This window comes from Betta splendens, chromosome 6, assembly GCF_900634795.4.
Source record: "Betta splendens chromosome 6, fBetSpl5.4, whole genome shotgun sequence".
Taxonomy (NCBI): Eukaryota; Metazoa; Chordata; class Actinopteri; order Anabantiformes; family Osphronemidae; genus Betta; species Betta splendens.
This window is the reverse complement of record NC_040886.2, coordinates 7,085,041-7,112,381: the sequence shown is the minus strand read 5'-3', so window position 1 is coordinate 7,112,381 and position 27,341 is coordinate 7,085,041. Positions and strand designations below refer to the sequence as shown.

The window sequence follows — 27,341 nt, the reverse complement described above, 5'->3', positions numbered from 1 at the left end:
AAGACAGATGGACAGAAAAATGTGATGTTTTTCTGATTTTCATCCAAAAACAAATGGGGGTGTACAACTGAGCCCCACAGTCTACATTAAACGTTTACACACAGGTATGTTACTCTCTACTGTTCTATTGCAGGGTCTGAACATTAGATGGCATCATGAGCTCTTCCTACTTATTATTCCCATTAGAGATATACTAGTAAGGACTGAATCCAAAAAACCCCACTTCAAAGCAATGCTTTGATTTGTATCATTCCTGTGAGATTAAATATAGATTTTACACTAACAGTAATAAAATGGAAAAGACATGCCCTCACCCAGGCGTGATATCTGCTTCTTCTTGATCTCTGTCAGTTTGGGGATGGGGTAGGGGCCATAACACTGAGTGAAGATTGCAGAAAGCTGCTGGCTGATTACTTCGTTCTGACACAAACAGAGTAACAAGACATGAGGACGGTGAGACGAGCCGCTCGCTGCTCAGCCGAGATCCAGGTGTTTATGTTACGCAAGAGCAAAAGCATCTACTCGTCTCCTACGCTAAATCTCCAACACAATTATGACAACAGTGAGAGAGGTCGGACTTCTTGCAGCCTCTTATCCGGCTTAGTGGTTCCGACAAGTATTCATGGCTAGCTGGATCAGGGGAATGTTATTCCTTACAGGATGCTGTAACAGACAACAGCTACCGGAGAAATGAGTGAAGGCCCATCTGAAAGCACAGCGTTCTAGTTGTGCGTTTGTGTTTTTTACGCAGCCCCAGGTGTGGCAGACTGTGCTGCAGAGGAAAGATGAACGATTGGTACCTTGATGTCATGGTGGTGAAAGCTGTGACTGGGTCCCTGAGGCCCCCCACAGAGATGAGGGTCACTGGGCCTACTACACATCAGCCAAAACTGAGACGAGGTGTGTGTGTGTGTGTGTGTGTGTGTCACGATCTGGGTTTTGTGTCTAGTTGTTTCCGGTTTTATTTTGGTAATCTCCCGGTCTCTGTTTTTGGTTTGAGCTTTACTTCCGGTTTTTGTTCTTCTCACAGCTGTTCCCTGTTAGTACCGGTCCGCATTATCCACACCTGCACTTCATCGGCTATTAGTTCACTTTGTATTTAACCACCACCTTTGTCCTCGGTTCCCCGCCAGATCGTTGTTTGTGTTTCTTCAGTGCCCCAGTTTCATCAGCGTATTCGAGTTCCATGAGTGTATGCATGTTTCATCGCCTGATCCTGGACTGCTACTGACCGTGAGTTTGTCTCATCCCTGCCTGTACTTTCGCTGAGCCTCTTTGTGTACGAACCCTGCCTGGACATTGGACTCGAGATTGCCTGCTCCCCTTGTTACTGCTTTAAACCCTCCCGTGTATGACCTGGACCGTCTGACCGTGCTTTGGAAAATAAACTTTCTTTTGTTCATAACCCTGCCTCCGTGCTGCGCATGTGGGTCCTTTCATTGCCGCCCCTTGACAGAACGATCTGGCCAAACTTGGACCCAGCCAGCACTTAGCCTCCGGTCAGGTCAGTGACTGTTTTTCCTTGTTTTTTTTTACGGCGAGTATAACTCTCCCGCGGAAGTATGGAGTTTACCTGCGCCGAGCTACCCAGCGACCTACATGTTTATTTCGAGATCCTCGCGGAGGATTACCGACGGGCTAGTAACCCGAAGGACCAGCGCTGCGCCGTGGAGGTGGCGATATTGACGCTGGAGGACGATGACACCGCGTTAGATCACCCCAGTGTTCGTCGCCTCTATGAGCGACTGTGCGCGAAGTCTGACGAGCTAAGCGACGCGCTCTGCACCACGCCAGCGCCGGTCGCACCGCCGATGGTTTCGGTTTCCTCCTCCCCGCCCCGTCAGATCGTCGTGCCTGCACCAACCTGCCCAGCTCCATGGTTGTTTCCCTGGGAGGATTTCCTGCTCCCACGCGGTCCTCAGTCTCCAGTTCAGCCGCGCACTGCTCAGTCTCCAGTTCAGCCGCGTGCTGCCCAGTCCCCAGTTCAGCCGCGTGCTGCCCAATCCCCAGTTCAGCCGCGTGCTGCCCAATCCCCGGTTCAGCCGCGTGCTGCCCAGTCTCCAGTCCAGTCGAGCCCAGTCCAGTCGAGCCCAGTCCAGTCGAGCCCAGTCCAGTCGAGCCCAGTCCAGTCGAGCCCAGTTCAGTCGAGCCCAGTTCAGTCGAGCCCAGTTCAGTCGAGCCCAGTTCAGTCGAGTCCTGTTCCGGCCCCAGTTCAGTCGAGCCACGTCCCTGTCCAGGTTCCAGTACAGTCGAGCCACGTTCCTGTCCAGGCTCCAGTTCAGTCCAGTCACGCGCAGGTCGTGTCCCAACCAGAGGGCACCACCTGTCGTACAGGTGCTATGCACACCCGATCAGGCCCGACGTCTGCTCCGTCGAGCTCGGTGGCGGCAAGTAGCCATGCCAGCTCCAGAGTAGATGCCGTTCCAGTCCCTGTCGGCCGAGTAGATGCCGTTCCAGTCCCTGTCGGCCGAGTAGATGCCGTTCCAGTCCCTGTCGGCCGAGTAGATGCCGTTCCAGTCCCTGTCGGCCGAGTAGATGCCGTTCCAGTCCCTGTCGGCCGAGTAGATGCCGTTCCAGTCCCTGTCGGCCGAGTAGATGCCGTTCCAGTCCCTGTCGGCCGAGTAGATGCCGTTCCAGTCCCTGTCGGCCGAGTAGATGCCGTTCCAGTCCCTGTCGGCCGAGTAGATGCCGTTCCAGTCCCTGTCGGCCAAGTAGATGCCGTTCCAGTCCCTGTCGGCCAAGTAGATGCCGTTCCAGTCCCTGTCGGCCAAGTAGATGCCGTTCCAGTCCCTGTCGGCCAAGTAGATGCCGTTCCAGTCCCTGTCGGCAAAGTAGATGCCGTTCCAGTCCCTGTCGGCAAAGTAGATGCCGTTCCAGTCCCTGTCGGCAAAGTAGATGCCGTTCCAGTCCCTGTCGGCAAAGTAGATGCCGTTCCAGTCCCTGTCGGCCATGTTGCGGCCGTTCCAGCCTCTGTCGGCCATGTTGCGGCCGTTCCAGCCTCTGTCGGCCATGTTGCGGCCGTTCCAGCCTCTGTCGGCCATGTTGCGGCCGTTCCAGCCTCTGTCGGCCATGTTGCGGCCGTTCCAGCCTCTGTCGGCCATGTTGCGGCCGTTCCAGCCTCTGTCGGCCATGTTGCGGCCGTTCCAGCCTCTGTCGGCCATGTTGCGGCCGTTCCAGCCTCTGTCGGCCATGTTGCGGCCGTTCCAGTTCCTGTCACCCTCGGAGCCGCAGCGCCCGCCGGCCTCCAGGAGGAGGCGGCGCCAGCTGCAGTCCCCGCGCACCTCCAGGAGGAGGTCGCGCCAGCTGCAGTCCCCGCGCACCTCCAGGAGGAGGTCGCGCCAGCTGCAGTCCCCGCGCACCTCCAGGAGGGGGTCGCGCCAGCTGCAGTCCCCGCGCACCTCCAGGAGGGGGTCGCGCCAGCTGCAGTCCCCGCGCACCTCCAGGAGGGGGTCGCGCCAGCTGCAGTCCCGGCGGACCTCCAGGAGGGGGTCGCGCCCGTCGCAGTCCCGGCGGACCTCCAGGAGGGGGTCGCGCCCGTCGCGGCTCCGGCCGCACCTGCATCGGTTCCTGGCGGCTCGGCTCCGGCCGCACCTGCATCGGTTCCTGGCGGCTCGGCTCCGGCCGCACCTGCATCGGTTCCTGGCGGCTCGGCTCCGGCCGCACCTGCATCGGTTCCTGGCGGCTCGGCTCCGGCCGCACCTGCATCGGTTCCTGGCGTCGCGGCTACGGCCGCACCTGCATCGCTTCCTGGCGGCTCGGCTCCGGCCGCACCGGCATCGGTTCCTGCCTCGTCTCTGGCTCCGCCGCCGGACGGGTGGCCTCGCCCTCGGTACCTCCCGCTGCTTGGATGGCGCTGCCTCCTGCGGCGCCGTCCGCCTCGACTCCTCAACCGCCTGGATCAGCGTCCGCCAGGAGGACATCGCCGTTCGGGGAGATCCCCGTGGACGCTGGCCCAGCCCAGGGGCGCTGGGTGTGCCCCTCTGCCTCAGAGGGGGCAGAGGCGGCTGGGCAGGATCTCGCCGCGTCTCCACCCGCCTTAAGAAGGAGCAGCGGGACGTTTCGGTTATTCATGCACCCTGGACTTCTCTCATGGACTCTGTTCTTGTTTCATGGACATTCGTGTTGGGTTCTTGATTTTGGGACTCGGTCTTGTTCTGTTTTTCTGTTAGGTCCTCTGGTCTGTCGAGTTCGGGCGTGAGTTTTGTTTTGATGGGGGTTCCCGTTCTGCCCTCCCCCAGTCCGCCCTCCGCCCGCCCTGTCGGTGTTCTGTGCGGGTTGTTTTTGGTTCTGTCCCTCCGCCGGTCCTCCCTCCGCCCGCCCTGCTCGGGTTTGTTGTTTTTTGTTTGGTCGTCTGGAATCCGCCCTTGGGGGGGGGGTACTGTCACGATCTGGGTTTTGTGTCTAGTTGTTTCCGGTTTTATTTTGGTAATCTCCCGGTCTCTGTTTTTGGTTTGAGCTTTACTTCCGGTTTTTGTTCTTCTCACAGCTGTTCCCTGTTAGTACCGGTCCGCATTATCCACACCTGCACTTCATCGGCTATTAGTTCACTTTGTATTTAACCACCACCTTTGTCCTCGGTTCCCCGCCAGATCGTTGTTTGTGTTTCTTCAGTGCCCCAGTTTCATCAGCGTATTCGAGTTCCATGAGTGTATGCATGTTTCATCGCCTGATCCTGGACTGCTACTGACCGTGAGTTTGTCTCATCCCTGCCTGTACTTTCGCTGAGCCTCTTTGTGTACGAACCCTGCCTGGACATTGGACTCGAGATTGCCTGCTCCCCTTGTTACTGCTTTAAACCCTCCCGTGTATGACCTGGACCGTCTGACCGTGCTTTGGAAAATAAACTTTCTTTTGTTCATAACCCTGCCTCCGTGCTGCGCATGTGGGTCCTTTCATTGCCGCCCCTTGACAGTGTGTGTGTGTGTGTGTGTGTGTGTGTGTGTGTGTGTGTGTGTGTGTGTGTGTGTGTGTGTGTGTGTGTGTGTGTGTGTGTGTGTGTGTGTGTGTGGACGAGGCTAAGTCAAGTCAGGGAGGACATGACAAACAGAAGCGCTAGATGGGACAGTGATGGGCTAATGTAGCCGAAGAACAATGAGTTTCAGTGATGAGACCAGGCCCTGATCTAATGAGAAGCTGCAGAGGAGAGCGTTGCAGACGTCAGAAGTCATGATCATTTCAGCTAAGTGATATTGAGGAGGCCTCTGGGGCTCTGTCAGTGTGTGTGAAGCTGATGACCTAATGACAGTCTGACACATAAAAAATGCAGAATAAAGTCACGCATCGCGTGAATGAACTCTGAGTCATTTAACAGCTGCGGCACCTTGCTGGCTCTGAGGATCTGGAACATGAGCGGCAGCCCGTGCGTGATGAGCTCCTCCGTGTACTCCTCCTCCTCGATGCAGCTGAACTCCTTCAGCAGACCCTGGATCAGCGGCCGGCGGTGCTGGTGGAAGCACGTACGCAGCGACTCCAGCCACGTGTGCAGAGACCACGGGACGCCTGCGAAACAGCGGCCGCGTTAGAGGGGCGGCGCCCGCGCACGGAGGGGCAGAGCCACGCGCACGGACACCCACCGAGGCTCCGGATGTCGATGGTGATGTCCACGTGGCCGTGCTCCGAGCTGTGGTACATGGCCTCCTTCAGGGCCTTGAGTTTGGCCTTCCCCGTTCGTATCAGGTCCAGCTGAGACGGACTTCGGCCTTCCAGCTCCGAACCCTCCGCCAGAATCTCCTCCAGCGACAGGACGTCCCCCTTCCCCTTCTCTGTGTGCGACAACAGCTTCCGGAATACATTTCTAGGAGGAAAAAAAGGAGTAAAAATATGTTTTTGTATTTTAACATGGTGATATTGTGTTTACAATAAAACATCACCATGGCATCGAAATCTATATATTTCAAAATCACATCCAGAAATAATGATTCTAAATGTCTGGTGTTGGTGATTTGAGGTTTGCTAACTGCTCCCATCACTAATATCTATGATAATGTGAAAACTCCTGTACAGTAGGTGAAACATATGTATTTTATAATTATGCCAATTATTTAATTTACTGTGATAAGCTGGCTTTTATAATGACACTGTGTTAATGCTAATAGCATTAGTCAGACTGAGCCAGTGTATCTTATGAAAACAGCTAAAACTGGTTCCACAACTCACAGTGGAGAAGCACAGTTTAACCGCACAGCATCGCAGCACATGGGTTAATTCTAGTGCAGTAAATCTGGATCAGACATAGACACGCTGTGTTCGAGCATAAACGGGATTACTGGCTGAACACACAGTCTGAAGCGGCTGTGTTTGCGCATCCGATGTTCTGCCACCTGTGTGCGTGTGTGTGTGTGTGTGTGTGCGCGTGTGTGTGTGTGTGTGTGTGTGTGTGTGTGTGTGTGTGTGTGTGTGTGTGTGTGTTTCTGATTAAACCTGTGCCCGTGAGCCGCTGCCAGGCTGTAGGAGTTCATGTCTCCCTGCGGTGCAGTGGAGATGCCGTTCCGGTACATGGTTCCCACCATGGGGTCTGCCCCCCTCTCCAGCAGCACGCTCACCAGCTCAAAGTTACCTGTGCCCCACGGTGAAATGATTGCCACCGTTAATATACATGCAAAAGTAAATACGGTGAAATCATAATTCTGCATTAAGTTCTCGTGCAGGTGTTGCTGCCAGCTGCTGTCAGCGTGACACACTCCACCGGGACGGCGGGTGGAGGATGCGGGATCCACATCCCTGTACCTGCAGCAGCAGCCAGCTGCAGCGGGGTCTCCGTGTAGTTCTCCATCCCTTCCTGCAGGGAGCCCTCCACGTTGGCTTTGGCATCCAGCAGCAGCTGCAGGAGTCAGATGGAGGCGCGTGGTGGGAGAGGTGGAGCGAGGTGGACGGGGGAGAGAGCGAGAGGGGAGGAGGGGAGGCGGTTAGCGACGTCGGTATACGGAAAAAAGAAAGAAGGATTTCTTGCCTAGACTCGTGTGACAGCTAAACTGAGCAAGACATAATCAAATCCCTCTAGAACCACAGGATATAAATAATATGTTGCTGAGGATGTTAGATGCCATCACTTCTTTCAACAAAGAAAGTGTGTTGAATTTCCAAAATGTTAAAAAAAAATCCATTTTATATGATAATGTAGCTACTCTATGTATAACTACACACTTTATTTACAGTTTTAATATTATTAATTAACTCTGTTGTTCTGCTTATTTTATTTGTAAAGGAATTGTCTCTCAGGTAAACAGACTGAGACAATTAACATTAATGAGTGTTGGGGCCGGATGTCAACGTGTCAACGAGCTCCTTAGGCTCATACATTTGTCATCTAATACAACAAAACATGTTGGTACTAAATATGGTCATCATGGTGATTTTTGCTCCATATTGAATTTTTTATCTGATGTCCTCAGAGAATCATTATATTCTAATGGGAATTAATGATTCAAAGTCCAATGGGCAGAGCATTTAGAGGACAAACTGCATTAGTTAAAGAGTTCGATAACAATTAGGCCACTGCGTTGCCACGTTCCACTCCCTGAACGCTGTCTGACGCTAAGTGACAGGAAGAGACCCTGTTCAGAGCGAGCGATTGACTGAACACGCGGCACATGGATTAAAGTGGTCGTCTGTGACTTAATAAAAAAAACAAAATAGAGACGCTGGAGAAAAGTCACAGTAGAGAACCATTATCACCACCACCAAGATGCTGGGATGACCAGAGGTGACAACGGTGAGCGACCATGCGGTCATGATGAGAGGATCACAGGTGAGGAAGGGCGTCGCTACCTGCACCACAGGCACATGTCCATGTAACACGGCGAACGTGAGGGGCGTCGCCTGCCGCGTTTCGGGAAAGACTGAGGGGTGCTTGTGCACTGAGTTTGGCACCTGGGAAAGGGACACAGGTAGGTGGGGTGGAGGTGGGGGTGCGGGGTGGGGGGGGGTATAGGTAGGGAGGGAGGGAGGGAGGGAGAGAGGTGAGGGAGAGAGAAACGAGCCATTAAAACTACGCCATGGCCTACGGTGCACAACAGAAGCAGCTACAGGAGGAGGGGGGGATCTGGAGGAGAAATTCCAGTAATGATGAGCACGATGGGTGGAGCTGCCTGGTTAGCGTCTCGCCCTCTCCTCTAACCCGACCTCTGCAGGGCTCAGCGACCTGGTTACGCTGCAGTGCATGAGGAGTCTGAGTCTGAGCTGGAGAGCGGGTGGCGAATCTGAGGCCATGACAAATATACTAACTTGTATTAATAAACACAAAACTATAAGCAGCACAACCTATGTTGTATTTCTCCTTGTGCATTATTCCTCATGCAGCTTCTACTACAGTACTTCCTATGTGTGAAGTTGGTCAGAACCCTTTAGACGGGAACCAGGAAATGACGCATGACCTTTGTTAGAATTCAGAAACAGATGCACCCGAGGAATCTCACATTTTAGCACATTTTGTGCTGTGGCCGTGGGTTCTGAAGACGGCGCAGTGCAAATCAACCCTGACACAATGACTGAGGGGACGCGTCGCTGGCGAGGTGACTAACAAAAGGACAAGGGGTCGCGAAACTCTGACGGAATAATGTCCTGTGACGCGTGCGCGGGTGGAGGGAGCTCAGCTCAACACTGATGAACAACGACACACAATCTGGCTGCAAATCTGCTAAAGCAGCAGCGTCGCATGATCCCTACCTCTACAAGCAGGACACAGGTCAGAACAAAGGGGGGGGGGGGGGGGCATGAACATACAGAACAGGTTTTCTTCACTTAGATACAAATACAGAGACAGATGTTAGGGCAGCGGTTGATGACACATTGTGGAGGCATATGGATTTCTATGTTATGAGGAGCAATAATCTAATCTGCATCAGCAGCATCGACACTGACCTCACTGTTGATTTCAGCTCCCGCATCCAGCAGCATCTGCACCATGGCCTCGTCTCCACGGACACACGCGTACATGAGCGGGGTCATCCCCTGCGAACCGCACACACACACACACACACACACACACACACACACACACACACACACACACACACACACACACACACACACACACACACACACACACACACACACACACACAGCATGGTTGAACACCGTGTTTTAACCTAAACATGCGACCTTGTCGTTCAGAGCGATGAGGATCCATTGCAGCAAGACTCTGCTGCTTTAAAGGATAATATCTGAAACAATATTTCCCCCGGGGCCATCAGCAAAAACACATCGTCCTCGACTAGAAGGGTTCTGCTTAGATCAGCCAGAACTAAACGTTGATTTACGCACGGACAGTAATTTGAGGTACACTTGCAGTATTCCCTGGACGATTGTTTGTGCTGTGGGTAGTGCTCAGAGCCCCATGCACAGATCCTTGGGAGGCAAGCTGCAGGAAATAATACGTCAGGATAAGCTTCATTATGTATGACTGCCTCTCTGCTCAGAGTGTGTGGTGCTCGGAGGTGAGGGAGCCGCGGTTTACCAAGCGAATAAGCTTCAGTGTGTGTGTGTGTGTGTGTGTGTGTGTGTGTGTGTGTGTGTGTGTGGTGTAAATACGCCCGCTTATGCATTTTTTACACAGTCACTGTGTCTCCAACCTGCTCGCTCGTGCTGTTGATGCCGTCCGGGCCGAGCAGGCTGACGGCCTGTTTCACCAGGTCCGTTCGTCCGCAGCTGAGCATGCGAAAGCCCAGGTCCTGCAGGAACTTGGCCTCAGTAGAGGCGGCGTCCAGCTTCCTGGAGCCACAGAAGCAGTCGTCGGCTCTGAGGGGCAACGCACACACACACACAGACACACACAGACACACACAGACACACACACACACACACACACACACACAGACACACACAGACACACACACACACACACACACACACACACACACACACACACACACAGCACATTGCATTTTCCCTCAAACACCTGATGAGGTTTCCTCCTGCAGGCTCGCATGTGTGCAGGCCGGTGCTTTCTCTTATCTATTTTGCGTAGGTGGGTGAACACACTCTCTGCAGCCCCCTGGGCGAGTGGCTTACCGGAGCTGGCGCGGCTCGCAGTCCACCCCGGGCAGCAGCAGCCGGGCGGCCTGCCGGACGTCGTCGCTGTCCACGGAGAAGCTGCGCCGGTGCTCCGTGTGAACCACGGCCACGCGCACCCACTCCATGAGAGGCGGCAGCACCATGAACGGCCTGTAGGGGGAGATAGAGCAGCACTTCAGCCGTGCCCAGCCTGTACAGTGTGAGGGCACCTGTAAGAGGAACCCACCTAGAGCGGAAGGCGCATGTGGTATTTTAGAGACGTTGCTCAGTGCAGCAGATGTTTGAGAACAGGGTGAAGTCAATCAGCTCCACCAGGAGACAAAATCTAAATTTAGAGCATGGATCATGGAAGTAAAATTAAAGTTTTCTCTGCTTCCCTGCTTCTGTAGTGACGTAGGTTTCATGAGTATACATTCAAATATGTCATATTTTACATTCACTGTTATGATAAGTAAATAAAACACTTAACATCCTGACATGTTTATTGTTTGTAATATTTCACGCAAATGAAATATTGTCTTTCAGAAAATGCTAACTGTTTTCACTATGATTCACGTTTAATAATACAGTAATCTCACATTCCCCATTTATGCCTGATCAAACTTGGTTTAATCTCCACTAAACCTTCACACGTGCTCCCTCCGCGTCACTCATTTCAATTAGTCATTCATCAAAGCCGCTCTGAGCTGATGGCACGGCTGTTTAACAGCAGCCTGATCTGCTGAGAAATGCAAACTGCTCTCCTTCGACTGGCTTCAAAGGAGCCCCCGCGCCGCGTGACGCTGTTGGGTTCACAGGCTCCATGGAAGCCGCACGCAGCACCCAATCGGAAGCTCTGGCTCAGAAGCTCAAGGCCTCGCTTGCGTGGTGGCAAACCTCTTTGAAGGAGCCCAATCAAGCCCGAAGGACTGCGACGGGGGCCAAGGCCGCCGCTGCGTTTGACGACGTGCTTTAACGCAAACACAACAAACCTGCATCGAGGTGAGTTTCATTTATTACAGGCCAGCAGCATATGGGTCACACATTAACCAAGGACTGTCACCGCTGGAGCCCAGATGAGGCCTGCACAGGCTCAACCTGTCTGCACTAATCTATAGGAAACCTTCAAGGGGTTAAAGGTTCAAACTAGCAAAAAATATAATATACAGCAAGGACATTGAACTTTTCTGTGCTTTGTCCAAAAGCCATGGACACATTGCCTTTCTGTGGATGCCTGCTCACCAAGCCACCAAGAGGCCGAGGGAATGGGCAGAGAGTTGACAGTTCACCTCCATGAAATGGCACTTTTCCTCTAGAGGAAAACATCTGGCGAGTCGTTATAGAGGGGAAGTCAGAGTTATAAGAGAAGAACCATGTGCGGAGGTGTAAAGTTACAGCCCAACGATCGCTACAGAAGGAGCATAAGCAGCGGACTGTGCCTGTAATGTCGTCCGCTCAGGTGAAACGCAGGACACAGAGAGTTTCCACTTGGCCTCCCTGGTCCGTTCTGTTCTTATTGTCATAATAAACCAATATAAAAAAAATGAGGGGCAGGAATCAGATGCCCTTTGCCTTGAAGGTTTTAAAACCTTATCCATTAGAACTGCACGGGAATATTCACAGGTCAAAGGTCAACAGCTGTTCCCCCCATAACGATGGCGGGCTTATGGGTGACGGTTGGCTTCTCACCTCTCGGTGTGCAGGGTGACCTTGGAGGGCTCCACGTTGGGGTTCTCCCACTCCATCTGAGGGCAGTGCATGAAGTAGCACAGCGTGTAGATGGCCTCGGGCGACCACTGGATCGCGCTGCTCTTGTGGTGGACGGGCGTCCCGTTGTTGTGGTTCTTCACGTACATCGGCTGCAGGTGGTGCATGGCCCGGGCCACCAGGTCGCCTGCACGGGGACACGCACAAAACCACACGCGCTGAACTGCACAGGGGGGGACTCACAACAGGCGCACGAGCAGCGGGGGGAGGAGATTCATATGCAGACGCGCACACACACGGGAATATTCTGAACACACGGCCTTTAAAATGACGCCGGGGATTCATCCTCACTCCTCCCGGCTCCCTTGGAGCTCACTCTGTCAGGGGAAATTGAGTTTCCACACACCACCGCCAGGAATAAGACAGGGTTCATCCCAGGCCCTTTGTGTGGCTCACAGGAGGAGCACAAACACGCCGGGGACTGTGCTGAGCGAACAATGAATATTTATGGATAAATATTAGCTACTCCAAGAAATTCCCTCTGCATAATTTGTCAGTACTTTAAGGCCGTTTAGGTGGAGTGAAAAAAATCAAAGCAAGAGAGTTACAAAGTAGGAATATTTCCTGAGTGGATAAACAGATTTTTTTTTAAAAAGCACATTCTGCTGTTTTTTTAGTTAAGAAACGAGACTTTCAGTGCAGCAACTGGTGAATCTAAAATTAAGAAGAGGTAGTGGAGGCCACTTTCACCATCTAGACAGGTGGTGAGGATGACCGTGCATTGCATGAAAACATTATGAATGTGTCACCCAAGTTATTCCATTGAGTGGCAGCGCACTTACTTGAAAAACAGCCCTATGTTATTACAGCAAGGTCTCAAATCCCATTTCACTGAATGCTGTCAGATTCGCGCTTGTTCTCCTTCCTGTCTAGAGCCGCAGCACTAAGAGGAAATGTAATGGAATTCTGCAGCATGATCAACCGGGAGAAAAAAAAAAGAGAGAGGGAGAGAGAGAGGGGGAGGGATGTCATAACGGTCAATTCGATACTATTCTAGAAAAACAGTAATAGAGCATGATGGCACTTAGTTTCCCTGTCTGAATGAGCAACATGGTGCAATGTGTCTGTCTGCAAAAGAGGGAGCGGGCGCAGGCAGACATTCCCACAGACAAAGGGGTTTGTTTAGCATCAGAATTGGGCTCTTTGGCGCTCGCCAAGATTCCATTTAGCCTCAACAATGCAAAAAAAACAAAAAAACAACAAAAAACACAAAAAGGACGAGTGAATGAGGGAGAGCGTCCATGCAGCAGAATCGTCCATCGCTCAGCCATGCTGATGGACAAATGGACTGGACATCAACCCCTGATGCAACTGGCAGGAAATGATGTTATGACCACCTCTTCTGCATATTTGAACCTCTCTCTCTCTCTCTCTCTGTTTTTCTCTCTCTCTCTCTCTCTCTCTCCTCGCTCCGTTTAATCGCCCCGATGGGAGCTCGGGTGGTGGGTCCACATGTCTTATTTACGTCAGCCGGTGAGGAAGACGCCGGACGAGGGCAACGGTGGCGGAGGAGAGGCACAGCGGAAGCTCGTGCAGGTGTACATACAGTAGAAGCATCAGCAGAGGAGGAGAGGTGGACGATGCACACAGCTGTTACCTTTAATGCACTCTTTTGTTTACTGGTTTTAAATCCCTTAAATCCCTTTAGAAAGGCATAATCACACGCACACCTACTAAGCCTACTAATGTTGCTTTGGTTTAGGGGGGGAATTTGTGAGAGGTGGCGCCTTCAAGGTCAGCCGCCGTCAATGCAGCCCACATAACGACCAAACCGGTCATTACATTAGCGCGTGTGAATGCCGTCTGATGGCCAGAGAGCGAGAGAAAGGAGCGTCTCGGCGGAAATGCACAAATCCGCTCTCGTGTGTGACGCAGCGATTGCATTGAGGCGCTGGTGGGGTAATAAATATACAGTAACCGCGTGTTCCTTTGAATCTGATGCTAAGCCACCAGGACTGGTCGGCCGTAATCGACCCGCAATTATGAAAAAGGCAGGAAAATTCTCCACATCTTTTCGTTTAAATATAAAGACGTGCATTTTTTTTCCAACTCAAGCTCAGTCTATGGTATTAAAAAGTAACTACTGCGTTCAATCACGTTCTGCACACTCCTTCTGCTGACTCAGGGAATCTATTTATCTCTCTGAAATATGCCTTAGTCAGAGCACCGACGTCCATCTGCAGTTAGCTTCGCACTGAAACAAGGCCCTGATGCCATCGCAGTGAATGTGGGGGAAAGCGCACGATGATTCACGCCTGAAGACTCAATTATGGTGTAAAAATATTTTTTATACTCGACCACAATTGATTCTTCACTTCCAGTTATAGCACAGATGTGTTTTGCTTTATCAGCATTAATATCTTATATTGTATGACAAAGGATCTCCAGGGAATATAAAACATTTGATGAATTAATAATAGTGGCATTAATACTTTAGTGCTACATATACTGTAGATGGACTTAATGAAATCTGCATAGAAGTTAAAAGCCCATGCAACAAAGCAACGACTTAATGAATAAAACAGCTGCGAGTCGCCAGGCGGCAGAACATGAGCAGGGCCCGAGTAGAAAGACACAGAACCGGACCCGTGTGTGAGCGAAAGAGAGGCAGGTTGTGGAAGGTTCTGGTCCAGCTGCAGGTAGTTGCCTGGTTCGACCCTGAGGCTGAGGCTGTTTGACCTTGTTTTGCGTCCGCTGCCTGCTCTCACCCGCTCGCATCAATTTACACGCGTGAATAAACACTGGAACCGCCCTCTGCGTCCCCTGTCCGTCGGCTCCTCCGAGAACTGGCCCGCCGCACGAACGGACCCGCGTGGGCCCGGGCGCGAGCGGGATGTCGCCCAACACGAGCCAGTGATAACGCGGTGCTAAAGAACGGCGGCGGTCGAGAGGCTGTCGTTTCAAATATGCTAATTTGGCATTTTGGCAGACGGGAAAATGAGAAAACACAAAGAGGCAAATCAGCGGCAAACCTGAGTCTAGAATGGAGTCTAAATGCCAGCGCTAAAGATTGTCCCTGAGCGTCCATGAGCTGTCATTTCAGTCACATTCACGCACACTACGTCACAGTTTGAGCGCCTCCGTTATCGACCACGTCCCGCTTCTTCTAATTATTCTCTTGGTTCGGCTCTGCTGCGTCTTTGCAGCCGCTTATTTACAGTGCTGCGTGAGCGCTGGCCTGAGCCTCGCTATTATCCATCGGCCCTTTCGTCGCCTCCGAGTGTGTTTACACTGTCAATATGACAGAATGAGCCCTTGCTTGACCTCATCAATACTACATGAACGCGGGACGGCTGGCGCGCTGCCCCGCCGCCTGGCTGCATCGCTCCCACTTCGGTCCTGAGAAGAGATACAGCCATGATGAATGTTTACTCTAGATATTGGCTACAGGAAATGCGCTCAGGCATTGTCTGGACACACGGTTGTCATGACAACGAAGGCCACAACCCTCCTGCTTTTTTTGACTTGATTCGGTGTCGTACCCGTTGACATTGGGGGATAATCTCATCTCGTGCATTTACTTTATCTTACTCTTGTCTCCGGAGCTGCACCCGGGAAACAAAGCGTCATTTGATTCTGTCATTCCATCTGATTATATGAGACGGCAACGCGTGAGGCTCAGTGTCTCTCATTGTCTCTCATTGTCTTGCGGCGCCGCTTGACGCTGCAGTTTTGTGGCGACTTTGTCAACGTTGGCGAGAAACTTTCCTTCGAAATGCAAATGAAGGTAAAAAGGACTGGAGTGGAAACTTTCACTGTCCCTATAACTTTTTATGAGCGAAGGGTGAATCCATCAAATGATGCAGAAAAGCTATTATTATTATTATTACTGAAGAACAAGTGACTCCTAAAGCCTATGTAAACAGCAATGCATTGTACAAATGTATTCACAAATCATTCTGATGCCAATTATTCTTTGAATAATGGGGACATTGTGAGTGGACAGACGTTCAATTAAGATTTAGAGGCCCCGCAAACTTATGAGCTGAAATTATCTTTTAATTAGAGTAATGCTCGCTGACAGCACAACTCCTGCTAAGTCACATCCATTTAAACTGGCACATCACATGCACATCAGGATTATGATTTAGTGATCCGCTGATGGAGAGCGACGTTATTTGCGCACTAATGAACGTCACAGATTATGACACCGGTCAATAACATCCAATTCAGAATAAGAAAACCTGTCTTTAAGAAGATACTCAAGATATACAGTAGTAACTAAGCAAAAGGTTCAGGTCAATGTTTCAGGCCTTTGTTTAATCCTTTGACCAGCTGTTCTGACCAACAGATCATCCAAGAGTCTAACAATCAACAAATGTGGTAAAAAACAGACAGAGGGAGCTGCTAAAGCAACCAAAATAATTTCAGCTTTTGCATCAGATGGTTTAACTAATGCTTCGCAGCCTGTTCGGGCCAAAAACAAAGAGTTCTGACTGGAAGCACCGAGTGCTGAAAACTTCTGGCATTAAAACAGACTATTTTAGAGTGTGTGATTATGATTTAAAGCTACAAAGCTCTAAATCAAAGCTTTCAACCTAAAACACACCACAGAGGTGAGGTGCACACAGACATATAAAGGTAGTTTTTAAGGGTACATACCATGAACTCAAATGGGTTTTTTTTAGTCGTTATTATGCATCAGCCAGCACGCGTCTGAGTCGACTCAGCCTCGGGGCTTTGTTCACATATATAGTAACGTATAGAACTTTTTCGAGACGACATTTTGACATGTCACAGCAGGAAGTGTGCGTAATTAAATGAATAATGGATATGCTGCATTTAGATGATTTCAGTGGGGACGGTTTCGTGCACTGTCACAGTTGCATGAGACACCTGAGAAGAACAAAGCCATTGTTAACGTTATTAGTGCTTTTACGGCTGTGACAAGTCAAACTGTCTCCTGTGAGTCTATTAGTGGGGCCAGCTACTGGTGCTGGATGATAAACCCTGCCTCACAGCAGTGCCCACGCTCACTCCCAACGGTGGAATGAGTTTGAAGTCAGCGTTTTTTTCTGCAACAAACAGGAAAAGGGTGCTGCTAAAAACTGATTCTCAAGTGACACTGACGACCATTCAGCAAGTGGGAGGGGTCACCTTGAACGACCTTGACTATGTGAGGGGGTCAATAACAACAACAACTTCACACACACACACACACACAAACACACACACACACACACACACACACACACACACACACACACACACACACACACACTGGGACTCACTGAGCTCAGAGACGCTGCCCACTCTCGTGGCCAGTAAACATTGTTCGATGGAGCGGAGCTCAGACTGACTGTAGGCGTTCCCGTCTCCGCTCTTCCCCGCCCGCTGCTGCTGATCCCTGTGAGGAGTCAGACCTTCAGGTAGGCTGAGCACACCTGAGAGGGAGAGGGAGAGGGCAATTACCACTGTGACATCTCAATATCTGAGCAGGAAAATAAAAAACACTGTGTAGTCCAGACAATGATTATTTGTGAGGGACAAGAATGTGGATGAGAAAACAATGAGCAACGAGCAGAAAACAGTAATAAAAATCAACTTTTCACTCTCGACTTGACTCAGTATCAGTTTGCTGTTTGCTGGGCGTCAACTAATGAAACAGCTGAAAGTGCTGACTCTCTGCTCAGCCCCATAATTACAGTAAAAAAAAGTTGCTTTGATTTTAATGGGTCTTCTCTCATAATGTGTTGCTAATTTAATGCACATGGTGCCTGCAGCAAAGGTGACATTCCTCATTCATCATGTGGGAGCACACGGTGGCTTAAAGGCCGCTTTTCTGCAACGAGGCCGAACGGAATCAAAAATGTCACCAATTTCAGATCGAGTTTTAAGCTTCACGTCGTCCTAAACGCACAGAGTTGATCAAGAGCAACGTGTAATTTGTGCAAAGCATTACATGCATTCCACAGCTTCAAGTTTCGGTTCGTTAGGGAAATTCTTGCGGGCTCTGCCGCAGTGCTGATTAGCCGCTAATGTAGGTAGCATTTAGCCCCAGTTTGAGATGGGGAGGAGCTCCAGAGGTCTGGTGAGAAACCTTAACGCCTCCACCCACCAGATGGTTTTCATTTGGAAACGTGAAAACTCTTCTATCTAAACCATGGAGATGGATGAAATGATCCAGTATTAAAGTACAGTATGTGCAGCTCAGGTTTAACAAATGCAGGTTTAAGTACATCATCTTCATTTGTGTACATATTGGTGGCAGTAAAAAGGTAATAATTCAAAGGGAATAACTCAAATAATGAATTCATTTTAGGGAGGATCATGCTATAAACCTCTACTTGCAACTAATATTTCATCCGGAAACTCAGTATGTAAGAAAGTATATTTGTTATTCATCATCAAAAAAACAATTCTGCAAAAACAAAAAAACACATGTTTTGTTTCTGGAGACGTGTGTCTACTGTATTATTGTGAAACACCTCTTTAGAGCTCTAATTGCTCACACTGTGCCCTCATTGGTGAGCAGTTGTGCAAATCCATCTTAAAACATTTAAAGTAGCAGGAGGGCTTCGCCGGCACCTCACGCTCACTTTCATCTCAAACACAGTAAATAGCTCACTCAAGTGCAACCACAGCATTCATGGCCTTACTGAGCCCAGACTAAAGACCCCCCGGGGTGATTTGGTAGAATATTGCACCGCAGGCGCCATCATTTGTACAATTGGCTAAAAAGTCAAAAGAGTCCCATTCACATTAAACTTGTCGTCACCTTCTTTATGCTTTACTTGTTTGATTAATATTATATTTAACGTGAATAGGTTTTGTGCTGGCAGGCGCTTGGGCCACAGAAACACAAATCAAATCAAAGTGTACTGCAAGCAGCCACACCGCCGTCGACCTCAAGACGAGGAACAGGCCGATATTCTGACATGCGACAGTAGAACACCGCTTTCAGACACTGTCTCACTGCTCAGCGTTATGAAATCTCTGCGGGGCCTCAACCAGCGGCAGGATCGATGCGTGTTTGTCCGAGTGCAGCGCGTCGCTGTTCGCGTTGTACACCTGATTAAATATTTCTGGATCTCCTGTTGACTCACTAAATTCCTGCCGCGGAATCCTGCTGTGCTCGGGACGGGTCCAGCGCCATCGAAGCTGTCGTCGCAGCTTCACATACTGTAGGATTCCTCCTCCAAACACTGTCCTCAATGCAACAAGCCTTGTTTCATTAGGGCATTATTGCAACCGCAAACTATATATAATCAAAGAAGCAACACAGTTGCCATAATACTCACAGCCACTGACATATTCATTTGCTGTATGATATAAAATGTCCTGTTACACACATCTTTAACTCTCTGGCTTCTTATCTGTGGACAAATCGGACCAGATGACAGCTCACGGGCTGGACTGAGGCAAGGTGACCCACTGGCTCTTTGCGTCCTAATGCAAGGCACTGTGGGCCCCTAGGGAGCCACTGATGGAGCTCTTACGTGCCGTCCAGAGACTGTAGCTCTGTTTGTTCCCTACAGTAAATACAATGTTCTCCGGTGCACATGCGATAGAATTGGTAAATATTGTTACATTTGTTAAATGTTGACTAGGACATGTACAGTATTTACGCTATTTTCACACAATTTGGAACTTAACATACCACAAATATTACAATAAGATTTTGATGCACCTAAATCTGTCAGTCAGTTTTGGAAATCACTGGTTTGTTTCCATCTGATACTATAGTGTCAAAAAGCTGGATATAAATAAGCTGCCCACACACACTACAGTCTGTTTTTCAGTCTTTCCTAGATCCACTCTTGTCACAGAGTTAACTGGAGCAGTGGGGCAGGAATGCTGACCTCGATGTGGCTCCTACCCTGCACTTAAATCTATTTCAGAGGAACACGCGGCGACATGCTCGTACCCAAAAACACTGCTGCGCTGCAGGAAGCCAGGGTTCGAGTTTCGTGCAGATAAGGCACGGAGACACCAGAGTCGAGCCTTGATTTGGCAAAACATACAGTAAATGTGCCGTCCAAAGGTACAGAGCAGTGAGGTAGAAGGAAATTCGTCTGACTCTAGCCTCAAAGCATCAGTGGTGTAAGAAAACAGAGGAAAATGCCATCAGCTCCATAGGAGCATGAAACAGTGCAGCATCATGGCTTTCAAGGGTTAATCGTGTTGTTATTGTACATGGATCACAGTAGTGCTGCCCCTCTCTGGGCTCCGGCTCTGTTCTGCCAGACCAGATGGCCGCCATATGTATACCAAGCCAATGATCATAGAGGGAGACGTAGTGAGATGGAAAAGCAGGAGACAGGAGCAGTGACGTTGGCTGAAACGTGTTCAAAATGCCCCGGTTCACTCTAAAAGGCCGCTTTGGCCACTCTGAGTCCTTTCCACCGCGCGCGGAGCTGCAGAAGTGGAGGTGTGAATGTGGAAGCGTAGCGTCTGAGCCGGCCGGCTCTCCAGAGGTACGAGCCCGGCTCGGGTTCTAAGGTGACCACAGTATGGTCGGAGGCAGCCACAACTGTTTAATGGGTTAGTCCTGTGCCAGTGACAGGGGGAGAAAGGAACACTGTGCAACCACAAGGCCTGCGAGAAAATACGCGTGCACAAGCAAAAGTCTGAGGGAATTAGGAGGCTGTCAGAGAGAGAAGACAGGAAAGAAAACATGTAAACATTAATAAAGAACAAGTTAACAACAAGTCGCACTCGATAGTGTGAGTCCCACTGACATAAAGAAGGAAACTTTCATTTGAATAGTCGCAGGCCTGCTGGAAGTAGCAGCAAACATTAAAAAAAAGGCGCCCGAAAAAGGATGCGAACATACTGTAAATAGGTCAGGCTAAAACACACATCCCAGTTCCCATCACACAATAGGCCATAAGCTCAGACACACAGACGAAGTGACGGGTGACCGACGCGCAACAAGGGCACAACCAGAATTACGCAATGGTCTCCAATCAGAGGGAGACCAGCTCTCCTGCAGGCTGCGTGTTACTCCACCCCGAGGAAGCAGCTCTCTCGCTATTATTTCTCCCTTTTCATCTCATTTCTTCTGTCAAGGGTAATAAGTCCGCGCGTAATATCCATGAGTTGCACGCTTCCCGCAGGATGCTTTCCAGACAATACTGGCAATCATCAGCAGCAGGGAAAAAATCTGAAGCCACTGAGCCGTAATCTCCCTGCTCACCCTGCATTACCTCTGCAAGAGCTGCTGGGAGAGCGCTGCAGTATTTCCTCTGCTGCAAGTATTTAATTTAATAATCAGGCATAAAGAGGATAAAAAAGTGGGCCTGTGTGGTCTTGTTGTGTTTTAGTGAGACCTGGTGCTGTGAATTACAGCTGAAAACTGCAACAGAGTTGTGAAGTAATTGCTCATTTAGCACCGAGGGCACTGAAGGATATGACTAATGTAATAAAATGAGATTTGCTGTACGAGGATATTTCCCTCTGGGTCGTTTTGAAGGGGTGACATCATATGGAGCCGCTTCTGAGGACGGGAGGGGGGACTTTTAAGTAAAGACGCTCTCGGACTTGAAGACTCGTGACGTGGTGCAAAAAAAAATAGATAAGACGGTAAATCCCTGAGGCGGCGAAGGTACAGTCACATTTGAATTTTTACTAAATAAGCGTGTCTGTGTGTGTGTGTGTGAGAGAGAGCGAGAGAGAGAGAGAGAGAGATGGAGATGGAGATACTCCAGGCACATGCGCAGCATGGGTCTGAACTGGTCAAATATGAAACACAGCACAGCTCACACGCGCTATTAATAATGCAGATGCCGTTTAATGAACATTCCCATAACCCTGAGCTGAGGCTGTGTCGACTCAGACCTGCGCTACTACAGCTCTGACACTGCAAACGTCACATGAGCAAACGGTCGCTTTCGAAAGGGAAAGGAAGCCACTCGCTGTGGAGGAACCAGAGGATGATTCAAGGCAGGCGGGTCAAAACATTTCACAAACGCGGCTGGTTATTGGGGGCGATGGTGAATAATGACAGCAGCATTTGTAATGCTGTGTTCATTGGAGCCTTGTTAATATGGAGGATGCTTCAAAAGCTTTGTTCTCATAATAACACTAACTGTGCTGCCTGTGATTTAGTGTTTTTATTATTTAATATTATATCCAACCTACTGCATGCATAACACCTATCTAGTGACAAAATGTCCTGTACCTCCGTTTTGCCCTCGCCTCCTCCAGGAGTCTCATGTCTGCAAGCTGGCAGAAATAATCTGATAACTGGTAGCATCCCAGCAGACAGGCCAGCGCCACGCTGCGCTGTGCGTCACATCAAGCACATGCCTCACTCTCTCACTCCTCATTCACTCCCCATACGCCGGGGCAAAACTGCGAGTCCTCCTTTACGGAGGCTGAAAACACTACGGCACTGTGCTGTGTTTGTTGTTGCTGTAATCCTTCTTTAATATGTTAAGAGTAGATTAGAGAAATCAGCACAGCAGCGACCATTTGACAAAAACCACCATCTTAATATTATTATTAACATAAAAGAAAAGCTGGAGCCACTCATTCGAGTTACTTTCTGAATGTTGACTCATTACTCTTCTCGGAGCTCTTTCAGGATGGGAGACTAGCAATTTATGAGGCATAGAGCTCCAAATTGCTCCGTAATTGTTTAACTCACCTAGTGTAATCTATCATTCTGACTTTGCAAAGTGGCTGCTTGTGGCACAGACACTGACTGGAAGTGGGCCACGGCTGACAGAGAATGATGAGTCCGGGGGCCGTGCGCCGCTGCCCCAACGCCCCCCACCCCCCTCTGGGGGGACGACCCTCGCTGTTCAAGGTGTGCGTTAACAAATATCCCAGCGACTTTAATAATCCGGCAGCATCCATGTCAGAAATGGTATCGTTCACTTTTGGAGGGCGCACAAAGCGCTGGGGCCCCTCGACGCCGCTGCTTATTATGGAAATGTGGAAAGTGACAATGTCCTCTTTGTTCAGCTCTTTGAGAGAACAATTTCCTTCGTGCTTTGGGGTGAACGCTGGCCAAGCTGTAATTGAACAATCTGCAATATCGCTTCACTGTAATGAGTCATGCAAAACTTTGTTCTCCTGCTCTCGCAGCCCAATCGAGCGAAACGAGCGACGCCGACTTATCGTACGCATCACGGGCGGAGATCCAAACGGGGATGTGCTCCGTAAGCAGCACTGTTATAGCAGGTTAAACCCATCACAGCCTGCGCCAACAGCACATCCTTGAACGAAACGTCCGATCCGAGCCAAGGCAAACACAGAGGGTGTCGTATCCTAGCGTCTGACTCCAGACTCCAGTCGGCTGCCGGCTGCAGGTACTCTGGGTCTCCCTCCAGCTCCGGCCGCTTCTCCTCCACATGTTTTCCCGGCCTCTCCCCCTCGGGCGCACACTGGCTCTGCTGTGAGAAGCCCCGCTCGGTGGAGAAGGCCGTCTGGCAGGCAGCAGCCGCTTCCAGTCCAAACACACACGCACACACTTGAACCCGAAAACACACGCACACTTTTCCTATTTTCCTGTTTCATGCTGCAGAGTTGTGAGACGAATGCACGGTGCGTGCCAGGAATATAAAGGCAAAATGGGAGTATTTGTTGCCACGGCCAAGTTCGGTCTTCGGTTCTCTTCTCAGACTCAAGGTGGAGTTTACCTAAAAGTTTAAAATAGCAAAGGGCGGATGTTGAAGTCTTTCCTGAGATACAGTACGAATGGAACAAAACACATACTGAGGTGTTTTGACCTCACTCTCTGAAAGGCTTCATTCTCCCAGCACCATAAATGAGCAAACTAGCGCTTGTCGTCATCGCGCTCATACTCTTCCTCCCTCAGTGAGTCATCTTGGCCATCAAAATGCATCACTGCCACTGTTGCCCTCTAGCAAGCACAGCCGCATGTCCCAACACAGCGTCGCACCCCCCCGGGTCTGTGACAGGGATGTACAGTCCATCACCAGCACGGGGGTCACTCATACTCAACTCATTAGCAGTAATTAATGGTGGCCAAGTCCCACACTGCCCGGAGCACTAGGAGGTCCAGATCCAACCCAAGCTGGGCCCCGCCCGGACCAGCCGAGGCGGGCACAAGTTGTTTTTCTGCTTGGTTGGCTGCGTCACTTCATCTGTGCAGCCTAACGGACTTGGCTGCGCGGCCAGAGTTGGATATTAGCCAGTTCCAGAGGGGGAAAAAAACAGAGCTCTTGAGAGCGAAATCACATTTTCTGTAGCCTGTCTGAGTTTTCTTAAACGGCCTGACTGTAAATGAAATCAGACCTATTGTTTTAAAAGCCGTCGCCGCCTGTTTGAACGGCCTTCCTTACGCGTCTCGGCGGCTTTGAGAAGCCCCAAGTGCAGCCTGCGCGTTAAAGACACTGACCTACCGAAGTCAGCGAGGCATAAACGCAAGTTTCAGTACAGATTAGCAGGAAGATGCCAAAGACCCTCAGCGGTGGACGCATGAGTGGTTGACCGCCGTCGCACAAAAGCATCTTTTTATGCAGTCATTATTAATTTCGCTGGGCGGACAAGCGCCATGAGAATTCGGACAGCTATAAGCCGCGCGGCAGGCTTATGAGTCCTGAGCCTGGTTCAGCACAAATACCCACAGATGTGTCGCGGTTTAATAACACGCTGTCAACAGTCTGCTGCTGGAGTCTCCACGCTGGTATTAATAGGCCTGTGATTCCTGCTCAAACTGCCATCCGTTCTTCTCATTGCTGCTTCGCCCGCACGCAGACAACTCCGGAATTGATTTTGCGTGTTTGCGCTACTTTACCCTTAAGTCATTAAGAGTCTCTTCTTTTCACACAACCAACCCCCTGGTATACGTTAAATAACGCTGACTCAGCCAAGTTCTTGACGGAGCGTATTTGAATGACCAGATGGGCCGACGCCTCGTGCTCAAATCCGCCCCAAACCCTCCATGACCCGTTCCAATCAGACCTAAAGCCCCGCGCGGCCATTGCACTTTCAGGCTTTACTCATTTTCCTTGAATCGTCTCCAGCAACGCGCCCTCTTGGAGTTCACCCATGAGTGACCTCCGCGCGCTATTAGCTCGTGTTCGTGCGCGGCGACGGCGGCGTGCCAGAGCGCTGGCGTGCCTCCGAGCGCGGCCGCCGCCTCCGTGAGCGCGATGGGGTTTTTTTCCGCCCCACTGGAGACCGGGCTGCATGTCTGCACACAAGCTTGCTAATTGTCCTCTGACTCCTTTCATGTCTGGCGACTCCAAAGTGCGGCGGTGGTCCATGCGAATCAGCTGACGCCATGTCGCGTCCCCCCCCCTCCTGCAGACACGTCAACATGACGGATGAGCGACACTGACACAGCCTTTAAAAGCAGTACGTCCAGAGCCATCAACTGCATTTTGCTCCACGTCATGATGAAATCTAAATATTCCAGCTCTTTAAAAAGGCAAAGTGAGTGTGAGTCAGTGCAACAAAGCAATAGAAGCAGAGCCTTGACGTTACTTGACAGTGTGATCTAAAGGGCACAGAAAGCGAGTCTTCTTTAATAAAATAAGAAGGACGTGGCTGTAAAGGCATTCAGACCTTAAAAGTGACCAGGACATTGTTTTGGGGCCCAACTCTGTTCAATCAATGGCCTCAACACACACCCACAAAGGTAATATTTTCAACCTGGCTTGCCTAAACGTCTGCCTATACACCATACTGGAAGCGTGCTACATCATACAACGGCTTATTTTTACATTCTCATCCCACAGGCTTCACCCCGAACCTCTGTGGGGACCTGTCCTGCCAGAACAGACTGATGCAGAGACAAAATACACAAGACAGGGGAAGAAAAAAACCCAAAAATGTGTCCTTAAAAGCAACATTTCTGAAAAAAACAACGATAATGCTGCCTTCAAAGCAAACAGCGAAATGACACCGCCACACACTGACATCCTGATGATCACACCGCACTTCCTCAAAGTTAGGACTCGCTGCTTTGAGGAGTTATGGGGGAGATGCTGTTTGGCAGCCGTTTTTCTTGTCCTGTCATTTGTGGAAGATTCAGCGTAAACACCCAGAAAAGTGCTACAGGCCGATTTAAGATAGGACTACTGTGAACATTAAGGACACGCTTTTTTGTTTTACTGGTAAGAGTAAAACAAAAGGTCCTCAAGACATAAATAAACCTATACATCCCTGAAAAACCACAAGGTTAAGTCACTAGATACTTATGACTAACATCCTAGTAAAAAATTGGCAACTAGAGATCAGTTCATCAGTTCAAGGTGATGGAGCCCGCTTGTTGCTGTGCAGCTACTCGTAGCTACTCGGCCCTACTGCACTAAGCAATATGAGCAGTTACTGTACAACTGAAGAGGAAACGGGTAAAAATTAATTTGTTAGCTCACAGGAAGACACATATTACTTTTTCATGACGGCTGGAAGGAGGCAGTGAACCTGGCGCTCAGAGATCACAGCGGGCTGCGCGTTGCGAGGAGCTCAGTGCATCTGAGAGGATGCAGCAGGATGAAGCGGACCAACGGAGAAAACGCTGACATATTGGCTGCTTTGCATCGGAGGTGAAGCAGCGGGGCTTGAAAGAAGAGTGGCGAGCGGTCGATGGCTTCGAAGCGCCGGACAGGAGGTCACGGCGGAGGACGGGTGCCAGATCAGGAGGAGATTTCAAGCAGCTGGTGCAGGAGACAAGAGGTCCTCTAGAGACAGTGAGCGGGGGACGAAGTGAAAGCTACAGTAAATATCTAGTACCATAGCACGTTTTAAGAGACTTCTGCTCTTAGAAACTCGACTGATGTAAAATAATTTCCAGGTGAATGGATGAGTAAACTAATAGTTTAATGCTATGAGCAAAAATGTCATCAACTAAAGCCAAAATGAGCTTCACTGGTCTGTGGCAGTCAAATCAAGCAGGTATCCCACAAAGACGGAATGTTTTTACCGTGATTTAGCCTTTAATCAACTAACAGAAGACTATTGATTGCTCTTCTTTATTGAAAGTCAATGAGCAGACACGCATGACTTACTGAGCAGGTTTCCTCCAGGCTTCTCAGACAGGAAAAGTAAAAGCTGGACAACTGATCGATACAGTGATCACTCGCTGTATCCATCCGTTTATTAATGGTTGTCAGCCATGAGGCGGATTACAGTTCCTCTATAATCAGGCTTCCAGGAGTTAAATCTCCGTTACTTTCGTTGGGACACTGGCATCTGATTTAGTTTTTGAGTTAGTAGAAATAAAGAGTTTTGTGGATGCAGAAATAAGGTTGTTTGTGTCATTCATTGATTTTTTTTCCTTCCATTTTTTTGTTCAAACTGATGACGAACAGACAAACAGACAGGAACCTCTGGCCAAAGAAAACAAATGAAACCGTATTGATTTTTGATCAAATTGCTGAATGAAATGACTCTGTGAGGCAAATTCATGTTTCATGTACAGTAAGTCTATTTACTTTTTTAAAAAGATTCAGTTACTCTGCAAACATGTTCTTGCAAAAGACTCTGGGATAAGGAGATAAACTACTTTGTTTAAATTATGAATAGTATGAGTCATACTTAACAATATGCTTGCTCATCATTTTTTAGTTCTAAAGTTTTAACTTGAAGTGAGATTTTTTTAATTTGCTTTTAACATTTTATTTGTCTACACTGAAGAATTTTATATATAACTTAAAAATATATAT

The 27,341-nt window shown here is 49.7% G+C and overlaps 1 protein-coding gene across 1 annotated transcript in view; it reads right to left on the bottom strand.

Moving 5' to 3' along the window:
• The window catches only part of btbd11b (BTB (POZ) domain containing 11b), a 47,679-nt gene that overhangs the window by 1,938 nt on the left and 18,400 nt on the right, over window positions 1–27,341 (bottom strand). The window contains exons 2-12 of the mRNA XM_029153046.3: window positions 16,989–17,141; window positions 11,680–11,884; window positions 10,009–10,161; window positions 9,570–9,735; window positions 8,860–8,949; window positions 7,768–7,869; window positions 6,727–6,820; window positions 6,421–6,556; window positions 5,574–5,794; window positions 5,321–5,499; window positions 315–420 (exon numbers count right to left, since the gene is read on the bottom strand). Of these exons, the coding sequence (XP_029008879.1) occupies window positions 315–420; window positions 5,321–5,499; window positions 5,574–5,794; window positions 6,421–6,556; window positions 6,727–6,820; window positions 7,768–7,869; window positions 8,860–8,949; window positions 9,570–9,735; window positions 10,009–10,161; window positions 11,680–11,884; window positions 16,989–17,141 (1,605 nt within the window). The remainder of the gene's footprint in view (window positions 1–314; window positions 421–5,320; window positions 5,500–5,573; window positions 5,795–6,420; window positions 6,557–6,726; window positions 6,821–7,767; window positions 7,870–8,859; window positions 8,950–9,569; window positions 9,736–10,008; window positions 10,162–11,679; window positions 11,885–16,988; window positions 17,142–27,341) is intronic.